The 20,642-nt window shown below is 37.5% G+C and overlaps 1 protein-coding gene across 22 annotated transcripts in view; it reads left to right on the top strand.

The window, feature by feature from the left end:
- The window catches only part of TRDN (triadin), a 246,075-nt gene that overhangs the window by 160,421 nt on the left and 65,012 nt on the right, over positions 1 to 20,642 (top strand). For 21 of the 22 annotated variants that reach the window (XM_054820908.1, XM_054820900.1, XM_054820910.1 and 18 more), the window contains 6 exons: positions 856 to 882; positions 7,500 to 7,547; positions 10,515 to 10,538; positions 13,464 to 13,514; positions 14,024 to 14,074; positions 19,220 to 19,270. In XM_054820908.1, coding sequence (XP_054676883.1) covers positions 856 to 882; positions 7,500 to 7,547; positions 10,515 to 10,538; positions 13,464 to 13,514; positions 14,024 to 14,074; positions 19,220 to 19,270 — 252 coding nt within the window. The remainder of the gene's footprint in view (positions 1 to 855; positions 883 to 7,499; positions 7,548 to 10,514; positions 10,539 to 13,463; positions 13,515 to 14,023; positions 14,075 to 19,219; positions 19,271 to 20,642) is intronic. The other variant, XM_054820897.1, reaches the window with a different exon arrangement.

The following is a 20,642-nucleotide window of genomic DNA, read 5'->3' as shown; positions in this document are numbered from 1 at the left end:
TATTTTATTGTAGCTAGGTGCTCTTCTTATTCCTGACTAGAATCTACTTCTCCAGTTTATCAAAATTTGGGAGAGCATATTTTCAACTCCTTTTACAGCCAAGGTTGATGACTCACTCGTCAGATGACTGTGTTTTCTCAGATATAGATTCTGAGCAAAAAATACCTACCATAGACAGTCAATTTATAGAAAAATGAATCTGTTCTTTTCTGTAGAAGAAAAACCTATCACAGGGTTTCAGAATGGAGGTGTGAATAATGGAGAAAGAGAAATGTGGTAGTTTGATTAATTTGGATTTAGTTAATCCAATTATGAAGAATAATAAACAAATTAAAATAAACAAAAAAAAATGTTTAAGGAAAACTTTTGAAAGTGGGTTTTCCCCTGTATCAATACTAGAAGAGTTCTGTGCTTTGAGTTTTCAACAAACTCAGAAAAAATAATTAAAAAATCTTTAACTTCCATAAATTACTGAAAATGTTAAAAGGAGATTTCTATCACATATCCTCTACTTATGTTTGATATGTGCCTTTTCTGAAACCTATTTTTTCTTCTCTCATCCTCATTACTCAAAAATAGTGGAGCTATTGTAGCTCCATAAGTACCTTACCTATTGACCTTGGTTTCCATTGGTTTTAATTTGCAGGTTAATTAGTCATCTACCATGAGATTATCCAAGCAAGCAACATATGTGTGTTTCAGTTTTCCTCTGCATTAAAAAAAAAAAAAAAAAAAAAAGCCTGCTCTGCTTAGATAGGTAGCATATTGACCAAGGGAAGAGGTGTTAGGATCAATCTTAAATTATTTATGCATTTGCAAAATTTGTTTCCTGGAATGTTTTCTTTTATTTTGCAGCATCTGTTGAAACTCTGAAGTCAAAAGGTAGGTGACTTTGTTTTCAAAATTTAAATAGAAGAATGCTGTTAGAATGCTGTTAAATAGAAGAATGCAGACTCTACTGTTAATGAAAAAAACTTTTTGTGACAAAACTGCTAAGGGTGTGACTTATCTAAAACAAAGTGGACCTTTTAAATTATAATGGCTCCTTCCTTGCGGCACCTCAAAGCACCTCTAGAAAACAGGTGTCTTTTCCCTGACTTGTCCATAGACTAACAAACTCTATTTCTCCGTCTATATCAAATTCTGTTGCTAACCCTGACTCAAACCATAAGCTCTTTGTGAAAGACAGAAAGAAGAAGTAACCAACCTTCTACGGAGACATGACACAAAGAGTAATATTTCTCTTTTTGCCAGTCCAGCTGCAGCACAAATCCAGTGGCTGAACAGTTGCTTTCTTTGCTGAGCGCAGGAAGTTTTACAGGGAGGTTCAGTGATAGAGTCTTTGCCTTCCTTTCATACAAGAATTGCTGATGTGTGAAGGCAGAAGTTGTGGGAGCATCAGTGCTTGCTTCAAAGGTTGATCCTTTCCAGAAGGCACAGGGAACTGGGACTGCTGAGAAACCTTAAGGGCTTAAAGTTCGAGCTGAGCAAATATTTAACTGTTCATGTCAGTGTCTGACTTTTTACATGCATACAATGCAAGATACTAGCTTCGAATTGCCTTCAACATCATTACAGATGCTAGCTGTATCCTAGACATAAATGGAAAATGGAATGGCAAGTCACAAACTGAGCTTCACTCTCACTTCATGTTTACTCATATCAATGACCACCTTGCTTTATAAATGTTCCCTTTCAAACAAATGGGATGGCATGTGTCAACCGCTCAGACTTGTGAGTTGTGATGTCCGACCTGTCCACCACAAGTCAAAGCCAGGGAAATGAGAATTTCCAGTTTTTTATTATCCTGCTGTCATTCAAGTGTTGTCTTTTACTTTAGTGTTCATCTCTGAAGCCTCATTCACATTAACCAGTAAGTACTGACACATGTAGTCAGGCTGAATTGCAAGGCGGTAGAGCGCTCTTCTGGAGCATGAGGAAGGGTTGTGAATCGCAGCTGTAGAGATTAATGTAAGGAAATCAAAGCTGATACGTTATTCCCTTTATTGGATGTTTTTAAGTTCCCTGCTTCATGGGCTAAATTCATAATGCTGTCATTGCTCTGCAGCTAATTGTATTGAGCAAAACAGAAACCAGAGTAATTTAGGCATTTGTTCTCTTAATACTCCCACCAGACAAAACAGAGAAACTAAAGGGGAAAAAAAGGCATGTTGAGTTAAGCTTTTGCATTTTTAGCAAATTCTAGACAGCCAAAGCTGAAAATAAAGGTAGTCTTGCTGCTTCGGATGATTGAATAAAGTTTTCCCCCATTGCTTGAAGCCTCTAAGCAAATCTTTTTCATACTTTATTATTTCTTCTGTAACGCTGTACTATGCATATGAAGTCAACATTTCAACATCTGTGAACTCAATTCTGCCAAGCCTGTGTCCATCAGGGTCTGAAAAGAAGTGAAGCAGTTGTTTCTTCCAGAATTAAGTCCGTTTCTTGCAGAATTAAGTCCTTTTATGCAAACTTCAAAGGGTTTCTTTTGGCCAATATTGGGAAACGTTGTCATACACCTTTTGAAATTGTTATTCCCACTGATTGTACTAACCCTTTTATTAAAAGTTGTTTTGTTTAGGTCACTTGTAAAGTTTACAAACAGAATTAGCAGGGTTTCTCAAAACACACACCTTTTACCTCTATGCTTTATTGTTGTAAGTAGCCTCACATCTTTCTAGTGAATACCGTATTTGATATTTGTTTATATAAGAAGCAAATATTAGTATATGTAATAGGTCTTCATTGTGTCTCCAGCATTTTGCAGGGTGGAAGCAAACCCTTCCTTATGAGTTATTGGATTAAGGGGAACTTGAAAAAAAAATTTACAGCAAGTTCACAGTTCATTAAGGGTGAAGAGAAATTGTAGGTTTCTATTATATAAAACAAGAATCATTCTGTTATTTCAGTTGTTGAAAGAGCAGTCTCACAACTGAAAATGTTGGTCTCAGCCATCTTAGTTTTACCCAAAATTATTCTCAAGTATTTAAGTAAATAACAATTTTGTTTTAATCAGTCACAAATCTCCATTAAACAGAAATAGCTGATGTTAGCTCTGGAGTAATTTTTAATTTCTGAAAAATTACTTTTTAACAAGTGATCTAAATTTAACTTTATGTTGCTAATTTTGAAACGCAAACATAGCCTGTACTCCAGGGGGAAAATGATATTTATATTAAAATGTGGCAGTTGTTCCTTTTGCCTCTTAGTAAGAATCACAAAGGAATGCTGTTATTTTCTTCTAAATATAATTTTTTTATGATGCCAGACAAATTCTAGTAGCCTTTAATAGCTATACCTTTCACTAAGTCTGAACAAAACCATTGCTTTTCAGTCTGTATCTGTTTGTTCTTTATTGTTGCTGTTTGTTTACTTATTTCCCATTTTTCTGTTAGTAATACATTTGGACTTAGCAGCTCACTGGATGCAATGTGGTTTCCAATATTCAGTAGCTGCTGGCAAATTTTAAAATTTTTAAACATATTCATGGAAGGCAAACAGTCCTGTTCTGAAAACAAGTGAGGCTTTTGATTAAATTCTCTTCTTTGGTAATTAAAAAAGTAATCTGCTGGCATAGGAGGAGGTCTGGGCCATTCCCACTAGTTTGTACTTCTGATGAACTATCAAGGTCATATGAAGTTTTGTTGCATTTTCTCACAAAAGGTTCTGTAACACCACTATGGCAGGGAAACTTTTTCTTTCTCCATGTAACAGAACAGTTCCTAAATCATAATAGACACCTAGGTTCATGATTTTTTTTTATATTAGTGATGTCATGATGAGCTCCTGCCTCTGACCTCAGGGTTCAGCGAGTGAAGTGTTTGTTGTCTCCAGTCAGAGTGATTTCTTTTATCTTTCCTTCACACCAAGCAAACATCTCAAAATAACTTTAAAATTAGTGACATTTTGGAATGCATATTTCTGATGTGGATGCTAGTTATGCAACTTGACTCTTTTCAAATAAAAATATTCTGACAAATTTGATTGTAGCCTACAACTATTGAGACTGCAGAAATATTTGAGTGATGAATTGCTCTCCTGGCTACTTTCAGCACAAAATAATGTCTGCTAAGCTCTCTCTCATCTGATTCCAAAGAGCTTATGGTGGAATCAGAGAAACAGTTATCATAGAAATCATCCATTTGATCTACATTATGCCAAGTTGTCAAGAATTTTGCTGAGAAAAGACAAAATATAAATGAGAGTCCAGACTTAATTTACTATTTTTTTAACTATAATTTATTGAAAATATGGATCCCTGACAAATTTCTGCTTTTGCCTTTATGTGCATTCATTTTATTTTATATTATTTCAGGCAGGGTTTTTTGGTGGGGTTAGTTTGGTTTTCTGAGATCTTTTTGTTATTGTTGGTTTTTTTAACATTTGATGTTCTTCTGCTGAGGAGAAAATTATAATACATTATAATACATCTATGTTACTTACATCATGTGGTTAAAGGATCAGCTTTTCAAACCAGGAACATCTACAATGGGACCATTTTTTACAAAGATATCATCTTTCAGGCTGCCACTCAGAAGTGGAAAGAACTTTGAAAATGCTTAATGGAAGGGATGAAATCTTGAGCTACTCAGAAAACTTGTCCCTGTTCTGATAGAAACAAAACAAAATCTTCTTTGGAGTCTTATTCCCAACGCTGACACTCTATGTGCAGGCCTTCTATTTATACAGACAGTTACAGTGATACATATTACCTTGATGATAAAAGACCTCTCAGCATTACCAAAGCAGCTCACACCTCCCTTCTCAAAAAGCAAAGGGAATAATGCAATGTCCCATTTGTCCTTCGAGATGCTACTCTGCCATGTCCAGATGACGCTACTTGACAGTCCCCAAAAGTTACTAAAGCTCTGATCTGTCTCAGCAAGTTCTTCTTTACAAACATTCACTCACAGAAGTGTTGTAGCATTACTGAATGCACTGATAGCCAGGATACTATTAATAATACTAGTTGTTATTTTTAAATAGCAGCCTCAACGCTTCTCAAGGATGGCTGGTTCCTTCATCATAACTGCACTGATAGTCTACCACTGCCACATGATTTGATGACTCTAAACACCTGGTCTTCTCAGAAAGTTGTATTGCTCTTCTAGCCCGATTTTTCAGTATCCAGAAAATACTTTTATTTTTTATTCCATCAGTATTCTTGTTTTCAGAAATTGAACGAACCAAAACTGCTTTAGTTTTAGCTAGAAAGGATAAGCATGTTTTGGAGAAAAAAACAGTTCTCAGTAATTCATTTTTTTTATTTTCATAGCTGCTTTTGCAGCTTTAGATGCTAAAAATACATTTTGGAATGCATATGAGACAGGTTTCTGATGCCACTTTTCATATCATTTTTTCCATACTAAAATAAGGTTATTCTTCAAGATGTTGACAACTCCAGCAAGATTTTTAGAAGCTCAGTGATACTGGTTTGCTCAGTGGCAGGGGTCAATGACCAGATTCACCCGGGCATATAGGTGTCTAGTTTATTGCTGATTCAAGTAGCCGTGCTAATCTGGGTCTAAGTAACGTGGATGTTAATAGCAGAGATCTACAATAAATATTAAGGGACTTCGCTCCTCTTTGGCTTTCTCTATGTCCAGTAACACCAATAAAAAGTCAAGTACTTGGATAGAAATGAAGTTGGGTTTTGTTTTTGGTTTTGTTTTTGTTTTTTTTTCCTGTGGATGCAGTCAGTAGTCTTTTCATCCTAGACTTGATTTTCAGGCAAACTGAAGATTATCTTCAATAAAATAAGTTGCTTGAGGTAACTGAGGTGCAGAGGTGCAATATTTCACTGTTTTCGTGGCGCTTGCTCACAATCACCTGCTCACCCCACAGCATCCTGGGATAAACAAGAGCAAGTGGCAAGGGAGTGACTGATATGTGTGAGTTGGTCCATCCACTCAACAGATAGTTCATCTGTCCATACCTGACATTTCACTGAATCTCAGGAAAGCTTTCCTGCTGGGAACAGGAGGTCCTTCTTTTGGCCTCCAGCCCATGTGCAGACATTGCAGAGAGGCCACAACCTACTAACCGAGCTGGCCTCCTTGAGCCATCATGCCCAGCATCTTCAGAAGGCTTCCCTGCTGCCTGGGCTGCAAGCCTCACTGCAGCAGGACCATCAGGACATCCCTCCCAGAGCAGCAAGTATAACTGGAGGCACTTCGTAGGTCCTTTGAGTTCCCTTAATTTCTCAGCATAAATAATGACAATGGCACATGACCCTCAGTATTTACCTTGGCTGTAAAAGTCAAGCTCTTAATTTACAACTGTGATTTGCTCTAATAAAACATTGTGTTGAAAACATTTCTGTGCTTGACAGGTTGAAATAACAAGCTGAGGGGATGTTATGTGCTGATAACTCTGTAGCTGCAAAGACATTTCTATACTTATCAGTCATTCGATGGAAATTAATTTTCACCATCCACTTTAAATCAAAGCAATGCTCCCCAGTCAGCATAACAGTTATAAATTATGGCTACAAAAGTTTGGGTTTACAAAAATACAGTGTTGGCAATGTCATTTACAGCTAAACAAATATGTTTACATATTTGCAAGACTTAACCCTGAATAATTTGATTCAATGAGAAAATACATGTGTTGTCCTAAATATATTCAGTAATCTACAGGAAATGGTGTACATTGCCAAACCTGCCATCTAAATTGTCAGAAAGTATAAAACATACCCATATTTATGTAAGTTTCCTAAAAGAGCAAAGTCTGAAGAGATTTCTTCCTGCACCTCCTCCTCTGAGATCATTGAATGCTTAGTGTGGAGCCATGAACAAATAATCTCTGTCCTCTGTCTCTCAAACTGTGCAAATCAATTTAGGAACTGCACAAGCTAAAGCTTGTGAATAATCAGCGGGTATGTCCAGACATCCCGACCGGGGCTGTTACAACTGCTTCCCCTGGCATCAGCGGAGGTCTAGCAGCCCTGCTGCACAAGTGGCTTGGTTCACTCTTCTCTCTTGCGTGCAGAAGCCGCAGCATTTGCAAGGACCAAGTTACGTGTCTGTAGCACACAGTCTGACTGCGGCCCAGTGTCCTCAGTGAGACTAACTACACACTTAAAACTAAGAAGGTGTGGAAGTATTTTGCTGTGCAGGGTATGCAGAGTGGAGGTTTCTGCTGGTGCAAACAGAAAACCAAAGTAGATACTGGGCAAAGTAGCCGGGCAAAGTAGAGACCTGCTTGCTTTTCTCCTCCATTATTTGATATGCGCTGCAGTTTAGCCTCTGTTCCACCTGAGATCAAGACGACAATGCTGCTATTTACTTTCTGAAAGAAAAAAGTTCCCTATTTGTTTTTCTTCTTTTCTTTTTAAGATAGGTAAAAAATACTTATTATGTAATCATGTATCGGGGGAAAAAAGGTATCTCGTGGTTGCGAATCTTTGAAATCATTTGCCTCAAAGTAATCTGTAAGCATTTAAGAAAAGCTTTGTCTGTTGGAGCAAATCTTACTTAAACCTTATCTTTGTTTTGCAGCAGTACCTGAAAAGAAGGAAGAAAAAGCAACAAAGGCAGCAGAACGAGGTAAAAAGAAACCAAAGCATGTTGGCATTATCTCTCTTAAAAGACAATGGCACAGAAACAAAAAAGTCAGATTCAGACAGCTGGGTGACAGCAACCTTTAAATCCATTGCTCTGCTAGTATGTGCCAGGGATCTGCTGTGTTTATCAGAGCAACAGGGAATTTCCACCAGGAAATTGGCTTTATTCCACTTCCACAAAACTGCAAGCCCCACAAAAGCCTCAGGTGAACAGACCACCAGCTTCAGTTTAAAGGCCCTGTGCTGGGACTTTGTGTCCCACAGATCCTGTGAGAGGTTTCCTGCTTCAGTAGCCTGGGCAGGGACCAGCCTTTACTATTCAGTCCTAGAGAGTGACTTGCAACGAGGTAAAGGGGCAGAAGCCCCTTAAAGTCAGCTGAGCTGCCTTTCTCATCCCAAACAATACATCATGAAGAGCCACGAAGGTCCTTTGCAGAGAAACTCAAAAGCTTTTGAGACCAGAAATGGTAGATGCTTGCAGCAAAAAGCTTAGGACTGGTATGGATGAGGCATGAATGGGAATGGCTGGGAGTGGGAACACCAGAAGGAAGGATACCAGAACCGCACACGCTGATGGCACATAGTTCAGAAGGTCACAGAGTCTGCACAGAGTTTCCCAAGCCAACCAGAGCAGGAACACCAAGGGACAATCTAAACCCAGGTTAAAGCAAAACTCAAGCCACTAAGAGATGATGGTGAACATGAAAAAGATTGAAACCTTAAAGCGTCTATATAAAGATGTGCCTTTTCCCATTACATACATTTATATTTATTATTGTTACTTTCAGCATTATATCCTGCATACTTGCTTCTTGTATGCTTGTTCAAAGCAATCCATACATTTTTTAGGTTTGTATGGTAAGGGGCGAAGTAGTAAAACACTGGCATAAATACCCAAAGCTTATCAGCCCTGTCTTCCTTTATATGATATACACATCCTAATCTATTGTGTTGCGTTACTGTCTGCCAAGGTGATTTTGTATTTACTCATGCTCAAATTGGCAATTAGAGCCCTGATGATGAATTTGGCCTTTTCAGTCTTACTATATTGGAGTTTTTCCAAACTTGCCAGTAACCTTTAGAATAAGGTATGACATATTTACTGATGTGGCTTTGGTCAGTTGAGCTATTATCCTTTTCTTTTCTCCAGTTTCTCAGCTTCAGCTTTACTCAGCGTTACTCAAGCCAGCTCAGGCACCCTGCAGCAGCTGTCAGCTGCTTGTTAGTTGTCATGGAAAATGTTATAATTAGGTGGGCCTTGGCCTAGATTTCAGGCATTGTTAGTCTGGGTATCTCCACACTCTTTTCCGTTGCCATAAAGTGCTTCCCCCGCCATCTGCACTGCTTCCCCTCTGTTTGGCTATCTCATGCAGCAATGAGGTGGTGTTCGCTATAAGATTTGTCTTTTCTACAACGTGCCACCATTACATGGGACTTTATGTGCTTTAACTGTGCCATAAAGAGCACAGACTGAGCAATACAAACCATAGTTTCACATGGTTGGTGTTGAGCAGGGATTTCTAAACCATAGGTTGTGATCCCCAGGGAGCACAAAAGGGGGACAAACTATTTCCCATGACAGCAGGCAGCAGCAGCAGCAGCACTGTCTCCCCATGCCAGCAGCCATCTACTTTCTGCAAGTCAGGGGAATAAGAGCAATGTATGTAATGTCTGTTGCAACAATTTGTGCAGGTTCTTCCAAGCACTGGCAACAGCTCAGTTCCTCTGCTGCACGGAAGCAAATGTAAACACTCTGAGATAGCAGTTGCCTCTGCTTCTCATTTCTGCACCCTGTATGTACAGAGCTACTGCCAACACATTGGTCACTCAAAGACAAATGAGCCAAAAAAAAATTTCAGGAAGTTTTTTTTAATATTAGCATGTACTTATATTTCTCATGGAAGAATGAAAAAAAAATATGATGGAAGCATCTCTGAGTTAGGTTTTAAGTGAAGAGAAAACTGTACCTAATTCACTGATCCCGAATCTGGAAGCTCTGAGGAAAAGCGAGGGCTCTCTGTCTTAATCAGGAAAGTATGAATGCACCAGGAAATAGTTTTTAAACTGAAAGGGATTTTTGAGCCTTTTAGAATGAGAAATGAAATAATTTGCTCTGCTAGCTATTGTACACCTGGATACAGGTTGAAAAGTGGACAGACTGACCTGGTCAAAACTAGGATTTGCAATTTAAGAAAACCACTAAATATAAGGAGACTTGCAGAAAAATTTTGAGTGTTGGCAGCTCTATTTGTTTAGCAATCAGGACACAGCTTCATTGTTACAAACCTGAAGGTTTTAGTGATCAAACATGCTATTGCAGTTTGACCTCAAACCCCTGCGGTATGGAAATGGGCTAAAATGTTGTAGCAACATTTCACTTCACTGATTTTTTTTATTAGTAGTAAAGCAAAGTTGGCATGTAACATTTTCAACTGTTGAAAGGAGAGCAAGAAGGCAGAGAACTGCCAGAAGTGTGTGGAAAAAGACAGTGCTTCAGCTCTTTGCCCTATTTCTTTGAAAAATGACACGAGCAAGTATCAGACAGTTACCAGGGAGTTATTGCCTGTTACTAAGGTAACTGAAAACTAATAATTAAAAGAAATGAGGAAAATGTAAAGATTTTTTCTTGTGATATCCAGTAGTACTGACAAAGGGGTTAATTACCAGCAGGTAAGGCAGGTCATATGAGACTGGGGGTTTTTTATGCTCTGGTTGCACGTCTGCAAGGTAGTAGGTGGGAACCATGAACTTTTTTCACAAACACTGTCAAGTGACAACAGAGTGGAAATCACTTTCAAGATATATTTAAGCATTTAAGGACAACATATATTTAAATACATTTTCATTAGCTAATTGTATTAAAAATAATTTCCTATGCGAACATGTATTCTAATGTTTTCTTTTTCTTTCCTCTTTTCACTTTTGCTTCCCTTCTCTTCTCTTTCCTCAGATAAGCCAAAGATGAAACAAGGAAGTAAGCTATAGTTTTACATATTGCTTCTCCCTATAACTGATAAAACAATGTCAGATCTAAAAATGAGAAAAAAAATGTATAAAAGCTCCTGCTGCTACTCAGAATTGTAGATTACAGTTGATTAGACAAACTAGAACTGATAGCAAAAAGCTGATAATAGTAATAATGGATATGTTGAGAAATTCTAGACTGTTTAAGACAAAGTTTCATCCCCATACTGTACATTCTTCCTTGACAAAAGGAAGAAACTTGTGCAATGCCAGCATGATAAACCTATTTATAAAGTTTATATTTATCATTTTATAGTCAAAATTCCTCTCTCCACACCTACTAGGCTCACTACAGATCTCAGCTATGTGTTCTGATGTCAGTATGAGCTTAACACTGCAAATCAGTACAGAGCAAGTAACACAAGGCTCTTGTCATGGGATTTGTGCTACAGGTTGTCATTTTGCCAAGTTATGGCAGACTGTCTAATAGACCTCAGTAAATTCAGTCCTACAGAATATGGCTAGTGTTTATTTACACTTTAATTTCCTATTTCCAGGTCAGTCCTGGGTCATTTTTTAAATTCTTCATCAGCATCTCTGTCACATGCCACACCATCCTAAAAGCCTTTTTTTCTCCTGGAGATGACAACTGGCTCTGAAGCACCTTCCCAAAGGTTTCCTTGTTTGGGGATAAAACAAAGAAAGTTTGTTTGAAGCCAGTTTTGCCAAGTAATGACTTCAGTTTTCAGTTCAGAATTGTTTAATGTTCTTTTTTTTCAAAATGCATCATTGAGGTAACATCTTCTGCAACAGTTTGGGTAACTGTGTTCTTAATAACGGGGGGTACACACCAACTTTAAGTTTTTACAGGCAGGCTACTGAAAGTAAAGGGATTATATTGTGCATTAAAAGATTTATTTTGGTAAAGGCATAATAGTGTAATATTTAGCTGTGTTACTTGTATTCTTGTATTAGTCACAAAATCTTTCTTTGAATTAATGAATCACCAAAAAAAAAAAAAAGGAGGGAGAGAAAGGTCTGTGTCTTCCACTCTTTTTTTTTTTTTTTTTTTTTTTGTAGAGACCGTTGCACCAAACATGCAATCTCTCTTGGAATTTTTCATAACTCATGAGCACAGAAGGACAAGTTTTCAGTGTTCTTACTGAGTTTTATTTCTGTTAGCATGGATTTCTGTCATTAACTTAATATTTAAAAATTGGTGTTGACTTTTTATTAGGACTATTAAAGATACTTAGTTCCACTGTATATGCTTCACAGACATCTGCGGTAAATTGTTTCTTTTCTCACTTTGAAAATTAGTGACTGAACCATAAACTTGTGAGTACAAAACGTGAAGGTAGAAGCAGGAGACCAGGGGTAGCTTCTGAAGCAGATGTCCGGGACATAGTGAAGATTAAAAGAGACAGCTTCATTACAATAAAATTACACTTTGACCTTGTTCAACAAATTCCTTTCCCAAGTCTTCTCCTTTAAAAATTATATCAACTGGAAGTATTACCTATTTAGAAGCACAATGTAGAATAATGAAACATTATCCCTTAATGTCAACCCCAACAGAACAGGAGTTTCAATGTCAAAAGTAAATTAAGTTTTTCCACTTTATGATTACTTCTACCATAAATAAAATTTTATTATTTCTGGATTCCTTCAATTCAGATTCCCCACGAACTCAGTTTGTCTTACACAGAGCCGAATACTAAATCATGAACAAGAAGCTTTATTGATACTATAATAAATTGCTATTGGACACATTCCATGCTTTTATAACAAAAGTGAGAATTTGTGAATTGTGTGTGCTTAAGGCAGTAAACAATTATCACGGCAGCTACCCACTGTAGCTACTGCAAGTTTCATATCTATCTGCTAAACACAACCTCCTCCTCATTAGGAGTCTTGTCCTCTTACTCTACATGTAGAAACCAAGAGGGTCTTCTAGCAGAGTTCTTTAGGATCTTCTGGCACTGAATTGCTGCTGAGTTTCTCAATAGAAAGAATTTTTTGCTTCATATCTGATGGAGAACATCATTGTATTTTATTTTTTTTTTCCAGAAATTACCTGTTAATTAGTATTTCCTAGGTAACATGTATAAACCAGAGTACCCAGTAGTCAGACAGTTAAAACACTCACTTAACATGCAAGAATTCAAAGTCCAAGTCTATGTTCTTTCTGACTAGCATGTTTTGGGACAGTCTCATCTATCTTTTTCATTTTGGTGGGAAAATCTTTTGAGACCTTGGTTTCATCAGCCCAGAATGATGATCTCATATTTTGTCTGAAACAGAATTCTTGTTTTCTGTCTGGTTCAAATTATTTCCTATGCCTTTTACAATGGACTGCCCTTCCTTGTACAGTATCCATCAAGGATGGTGTGGCCTAGCCATCTTCACTGCTGGTCTGTAGGCAGAAAAAAAAAAGAAAAAAAAACCTCTTCATCCTCCTATTTGTCAGTATTGTGTTGCTCTCTCAATTTGATACACTTCTGACCCTTAGAAAATAATAATTTCACTAAGAAGACCCTTGGACTTGCTCAGCAAGAATGGACAATTCCAGATGAGGGGAATAGGACACAGCCAGCTCTGATGAGTCAAAACTGGTAAAGGGTCAGTTCTGTCCTTTCTCATTAAGAAAGTTGAAAAACTACCCTTATCCCATACTAAGTTGAAGCTTGCAAATTTTATAGGTTTCATAGTTAAAACGATAAAACACATTTTGTGGACTGAACTCTCTGAAAGGAAACAGGTGAATTTTGTATAACTCTTTCAATCACTCTGTTTTTCACTATTTCTTCCAATATACAGTTATAGTCTCTCATATCAGCTAGATGCTTCATTCTCTCTTATAATTAAATCTCACAGTTTCACTCAATTGTGGTTTCTGACTGTCACTTTATCGGTGTGAATACTTCTTTTACAGATCCGGGAAAAGAGAAAGAATTGAAATCTCCAGCTACTACAAAAGATAAAGGTAACACGGCAGGACAAAATTGTATAAAACCCTAAGACCTGTGTGCATCAAGAAAAAAAAAAACTTGAAATGCATTGGCCATTTAGTTTTTATAGTATAGTTTAGTTAGGAATTTATAAGCATAATACTTTTTCTGTAAATTTATGATAAAACTTAATTGGCTTTACCTGGATCAGAAGTGCAAATGGAGCCTCAGTAATATGAAGCGGCTGTATGAAAACTTAGAAGTCCAAACTCGGAATTTAGAAATACTTGTTAACGTTTATTATTACAGGCTGCAAAGTGAAATAAGTTTTGCGTGATCTTTGTTCTTCCATCACACTTAAGAAAACCTCAGGGTTTCACTTTGTGAGCATGCTAAAACTGATGAAAAACAGTTTTGTACTACATATAATTGGCATCATGTCTCAGTTAGAAACTGCCAATTATTCAATCAATCTTTATCCCAGAGGTATTATATGTTAACCTTTTATCACTCGAGTTTGAAGATTAATAAATTATTTTTACAGAACATGTTAAAGAAAAGGAAGGAAAGAATTCTACAGCTTTAAAAGATAAAGGTAAGAATACACAATAAAATATAAAACTTGTTGAAAACCACACAAAGTAGAATGAATATATTAATTTTAAAATTATCATTATAAATATTTCCCATTATAAATATTAACCAATCAACATTTAATTGGTTAAAATATTCTACAGGATTTATAGCATGAAAAAAGTGAAATAAAAGGACATAAATAGAATAGGTGAGCCAATTAAAATTCAGAAGTCTCAAAATTAATTAAATAAATATCACAAAACCACTCTGAGTAATAGTTAAGAACTTTCCTAAGAACTTGCTCTTCTGCACAATGCAAAGTGTTTCATGGGAGCCAGTTAACAAGGTTTGAACTGATGCTTGCATAAGTCTGTGGACATAATAGGAATAAAGTAAAGCTTATGAGTATATGAGTGGGTAATGTGCTCTCTGGACTCTGTAAAAGCTATAGTTAAAACCCCATAGCTTCATCCAGTCAACCACCTGCAACTGAGAGCTAGTCTGAACCTTTCTTTCTGATTCCTTATTTTTTATCAAACAGTTCCCATGTCTCTCTTAAATTTGGTCGGAGTAGATGATTAGCTCAGCTGAATTTCCTTTCATCCATTATTTTGCTGGGTGCTTTTTACCCATCTTATTGCTTCCCTCCTTTCTAGAGATAGCTGTATTTGAAAGGAGAAGTGATTTATGGATAAGTCTTATTTGACATATTTTTTCGGTTCTTCAGGATAAAAAGATCTACCATATAGATAGACATATTAATATGCATTCTAAATTATAGTCATTATATGCTGTTTCAAACAAAGAACTGAATGGAGTTTAGTTCAAGCACTATGGAAAGATGAAAAAAATCTAAAACAAAAAGGAGGAATGATCTTATTGCTAGACAGATTTTCAATATCCTGGAAGCTGTGTTCATCCACTCACTCTTGTTTAATTTGGCAATCATTAATTAATCACTTCTTTATACACAAATTAAAATTAAATTATAATAAATATAAATTATTATAAATATAAATTATAAATTATAAAAATCTGCAAATCTGGTTCATGTATTGTTCTTCTATGTGTATTCTACTCCTAATGTACACATGCCCCATTTACATGAGCTTAGTTATCTGGACCAGAACTGTATATCTAAACTCCCCTGGGGTCCTGTGGCCCTCTCCACAGACTGCCTATAATCTGTTGTTCCCTGATGGGCTTGTGCCAATAAATTAAAAGAGGCCCTGGAGTAACAAGCAGCTCTGCACCCTCCTCCTCTGCATGGAGCAGGTACGCGCAGCCTGCTGCTCCTTTCAAAGGGTTACCTAAGAGGCGGGAGAGGCAGAGGAAGAAAAAGAGAGAGAGAGGAGAACCAAAATGTTTTTCCTCTTTGGCAAGAGTTTCTTTAGAACCAATGGAAAGGGATTTGCCAGCCCTGAACAAGCTCCTGTGGTGTGTTCTTCGCTGAGTGCTCCCACGGTGCTGCTGTTAATCTCCTGGGCTCGTGCTCAATAGGTCAGCAACTTCAATCATTAGGTTATTAACAGCTCCTTCTAACATGACATTTTAGGAAAACAAGGCAAAAATCTCTGTAAAAATTCCAATATATTACTCAAAGTGTTACCAAGGAGAGCTTCACACCACTTTCTTTACCCCATGTAATATGGCCATGTATGCCCAATGTATTACTGCTGCTAACAGTCTCAACCGACTACTCGATGCTGAATACAGCTGTGAACGCATGGCAGGCTCCTGAGCCTCTGCAGCAGCGTTGATGTCCAGCCCAGCTGAGCCTGGCCTCTCAGAGCCTGACAGCAATTGCTAATTCAGCCATCACTCTTTCCTGTAATAAGCATCAAACTTGCGCAGTTCAGTGTCTGTGTGTAAAAATGCGGTGCTGATTAGCAAGCTGTTCAAGATATATTGGCAGCAAAGACTCTATAGGAAGAACTTACAGAGCTGTGTGGGAGAAAGTCGTAGAAATCTTGGTGCCTTTCTGGGCTATGCGCTTTCCCTATTGCATCCTGGAGTACTCTGCTACACAAACATATATTTAGCACTATAAATCCCCATTTCGGTCACCATATTTGCCCAAACTGTATCTCATAAATTAATCAAAGCCTTATTTGCATGCCATTCTGTCCTTCGCTAGCGCCTTTCCAAGCCTCCTCCGTGGGCCTCTGTAAAGGTTGAGCAGGTCACTGGGGCTGCCTTTTCACTCTTTGCGACTTGGTGTCTTACAATCTGTTTCTTAAAGTGGATGTTTCTGGCAAATAAAAATATATCGAAAGGCATGAGAAAGTAAGGATTTTTAAGACTGCATAAACATGCTAATTATGTATCTTGGGACTTTGTTGCTATTCATGTAAAACCAAATAAAGGACCATTTTTAGATGAGGTGTTAAATACTTGTGATGATTAATGTTTGCCTGGAGCCTTATGTAATAAAAGAGGCATCATCATACCTCATTCTGTTTGAAGGATGGGCTAAATTTGGATGAACAAGGATGATGTCCAGACCAAAAACCTTATCATAAAGCAGGCTATTTTTCATAAGCTGATGCATAGTGTTTTTATTTAAAGCAGAAACAGGAACAATAAATCCCTGAATTTGGAGTTATCACTGGGATACTCTATAGATCACAACCTCACTATGTTACCTGATATATTTTATGAGGTGAATAAAGTGTCTTCAATCTTAGAGTCTAATTTTATTGGCAGTAATTAAGGAGAGCACTAGAGGAATATACTTTTCATTGTCTTGTGACATCTCCAGACTCCTTCTGAATTTATAACTAGCTTTTCAGCTTTTTACTGAAGTAAAGAAAAGTAAAAAAGCCCACTCACAATAATGAATATAAAACTTGATTTTCTATTGACATAAGCATATTCAAATAATGTGAGGCCAATGAAACTCTAAGGTATAATTTGTCTTTTTAAAAATTTTTTAGTAGATATTTTACACAGCTAATCAGAGTAAAAGCTTATTCATCTAGAGTCTCTAAAAGTGGCACTAAAAGCTCATGATATATCATACATAACTCCTCACTGAATTTTTCTAAGAAATACACTAGAATTGCACTATGCCAAGTTATTAAAGTGACAGCATTTGTGCTGTATAGATAATGTAAATCCACTCTTACCCTGTGTTCAGTGATTTGTTTTCCAAACAAATGCTCCTTTTTTCCGCTGTTGTTTGCTTTTGCCATGTTTTGGGATATCTTTGCATCTTTTCTTATGTCAGTTATGTGCAGATAATAAGCCTATTTATTTTTATACACTGATTGGTAGGGGAAATAAGTCAGTGGTGTGTATTTCTTTCTCGCCATATATCTAATAGCACATTGTCATTAAAGAAACAAATGTGCTGATTTGCACTTGTCGTGCAATGCTTGTGCTTCCTTTAAAGTAAAATGAAATAACATCTTGCCTGTAGCATTTTTTATCTTAACTTATAACACACTTTTTTTCTTTAAAATTAGAAAGTTATGTTGTGAGACTCACCTACAGAAAAGCAGTGTCTGTTCAGTTAGTATTTCCTCCTATTTCGATCTACTTTTTTTTTTTTATTCGTTGTTGTCATTTGCATGAGAACTAAATCTTTACCCTGAAGAGTCCACATACTGCTGCAGCATCTTTCTATACCACCTTCCTAACCTGACCCAGCTTCCCCCCTGCGGCAAGATGTGGGAGAAAAGCAGCAAGGTGAATGTCAGCTTTAAGCCAACTTTTTGTTTTCCCCTTTCTGGGACCAGCAGAAGAGTGGTCAGTGGAGAGCAAAAGTTTGAAAAGTCTTCAGTGAGTGCCTGCTAATACCTCTGAAGATGAAAACCTGCTCTCTGGAAGGGAAGCAGGACTGGTGATCTCAGTAGCCTTGGCTCAGAGGGTGGGGAAGTCGATGCACCATGGAAAGTGATCTGCATTCAAAAGTTGTAAGAGTCAAAAGTGCTGAACCTGCTTTAGGAGCTACAAGTCATAGGAACCCTCAGGGAGACCTGCTACATCGATGACAAAGAAAACCTCATGGGCATACGCCGCCAACCCCATAAGGCCAAAGGGAACGGTTTGTGCCTGTGGCTGTAACAGTGGCTGCTGATCTTTGAGATCGCACATGTGCACAGAAAGTAAAATGGTCAAGTTGGGTAGCTGTTGTCTCAAGGCTTCCTAACAGTCAATACAGAGGGTCCTTCTAAGTGTTTCAGTCTTCATACTGGAAGTTTTCTCTCAGTTCCCTGAAGGAGTCCACCTCCTGCTGTGAAGACCAGACTCCTAATTTAAGTACCTATCCCTGAACAGTGTGATTTCTCCAACGGCTTCAGCCTCCCTGGAAGTGAACTTTTTCTGTTACAACTCACACTTAAAGCCAGATGGATAAGTGGGATTGCTTCCTGGTGCCATGGCAGCTAGGAGGATGATCAGAGTTAAACTTATTTTGGAAAGGATCTTCTTTTAGCTTTTTCTGGTTTACTGAAGATTTGGTTAACTTTCATTTGGAATAAATGACATGTTTTTTCTAGATGCTTAGGTGCTATATCCTGTCAGATGGACTGCAATTGAGTCTACTCAGCATCCTGCAAGCTGTGATATTCTCTCACTCAAACCACAAACATTTATAAGCCTATGAAATTACTTTCTCACCTTGGAAAAAGCAATTTTCCCCTAATATTCCCTGAGACATTCACTTAAAAGGTCAAAAGGCTAGTTCTTAAAAAAAAAAAAAAAAAAAAAAGGTTGTTTATATAACATAATGATACAATGTATGTTTTTTCTATGCTTGCTGACCCTAAGTGCATGCTCCCTGAAGGACTGAGGCAAAAAATTAGGCTTCAGCACATCAGACGAAGCAGAATAATCCTTTCTGTCTTCATGAAATTTTGGATAAGGCCCTAAGAATTTCTATTCCTGTGCCATTACTTGCATTTTCCTCTTCTCCTTTCCAATTTCTCCCTTTTGTGAAGTCTCTACAGACATGATCTATAGTAACATCTACTCTTGCATTTGCTACTAGCATCATTGCACCTTAAAAATTATAAGGTAGTCACTAGAGTGGATGTAAAGACAGGTCAAAGTTGCATCCAATTATGTTCACAATTTTAGTCTTAATTTTAAAATGTTTTTTCTTTTATGTGCAGAAGGGTAGTCCTATCTTAGTCTCAAAAACTTAATTATCTCCTTACAGATTCTCTGAAAGTAAAAAATCCAAAGAATCCAGAGGGGTCAAGGGAAAAAGGTAAGTGAAGAAGTTAAGAAATTCAGAACTGAATATCAGAACAGCTATTCAATGATAGAAACAGGTCCTGAGTAGGAATATACAAGGATGGAAAACCAAACCCATCCCAGCTCATGTTTAGATTATTTTATCCATGATATTGTTTTTAACAACATTTGTGCCTACAGATCCCCAGAAGAGTCCCTAGTAACTACCTGGGCTTCATTTAAATGCAGAGATTTGAATTTGCATCCTGGGGGAACCACCTTTGGATGTTAGTCTGTCAAAACAAGTTGTCTAAATCCCATAGTGGGGACATTCCTGCAGGGTCTAGACTAAACCTGGTCTATGTGGCTATGGCTCAAGAATGTGGTTGACTGAGAATGAGACTGGCTGAGGCTGCTGACAGATCCAGGTGTTTGACACTGACTGATATAAGCCAGGGTCTTTTCCGAATTTGTTGGCAACATGGACACATATATCTCTAATCTTTTCAGTTGCAGGAGGTTGACCTGCTAGCTGTGCACACAGAGGTCACAGATTTTTTAATAGTGTATATTTGGAGAAAACCCTATTTGTTGCAATGGGACATGTATTGAACACTAATACAAAAAATTACAGGATTCATGGTCACTGATGACTCTCTGGAGAGTACCAAAATAGCTCAAAAATTTTGGGGAAACAGCAAAGGCTAACAGAATTGTGCGTGGCTCCTGAGCTATGACGGCACATATGAGGTCCAAATTGTGATGAAGTTATATTTTTTTGGACGCTGGAAATATTCAATGCAGTCCAGATAATGCCTGGCATAGTGCAGAATACTGAACAGACATACAGCAAAGCGGTGCACTTCTGGGAGGAATGTATTATTCCTTGTGAAAACTGCAGGGAATGAAGCCAGGGCACCACTTGGAGCTCAGCATTCTCCTCTTTGTCACTGTTGTCAGTCCATGTGTCTCACCTGAGCACCACAACAAGATCATAGTTTTCCTTTATTTGTGATTTTGTTTGTCCTTGGTTTCTGCCTTCTCAAATACAAGAAAGAGAGAACTAGAATTTCAGTGGGTTTTTTTTCTCATCTCCTTTAATACTTTGTTATATACTGCAGAAAAAGTAGATACAATTATGTTCTTGGACTATTCATTGTGACATAAAATATATGAATGTACATTCAAAGATGAGCACTGCTCTTATTTTATACCCAGCTTGCCTGTGATTTTAAAAGGCTATATATATGCAGGAAGTGAAATCCTGTTCACAGGCAATACCCATATGGCCTCCTTGATATTAAAAGAATAACAGAGTCCTGAATGAGTAACTGGTCCTTTTGGCACTCCTGAACAAAGAAAACTCCCACTTACCTTTATCAGCAGCCTCTGGCTTTCAAGACCAG

The sequence above is a fragment of the Grus americana genome, chromosome 3 (assembly GCF_028858705.1).
Source record: "Grus americana isolate bGruAme1 chromosome 3, bGruAme1.mat, whole genome shotgun sequence".
Classification (NCBI taxonomy): domain Eukaryota; kingdom Metazoa; phylum Chordata; class Aves; order Gruiformes; family Gruidae; genus Grus; species Grus americana.
This window is presented reverse-complemented; position numbering and strand designations above follow the sequence as displayed.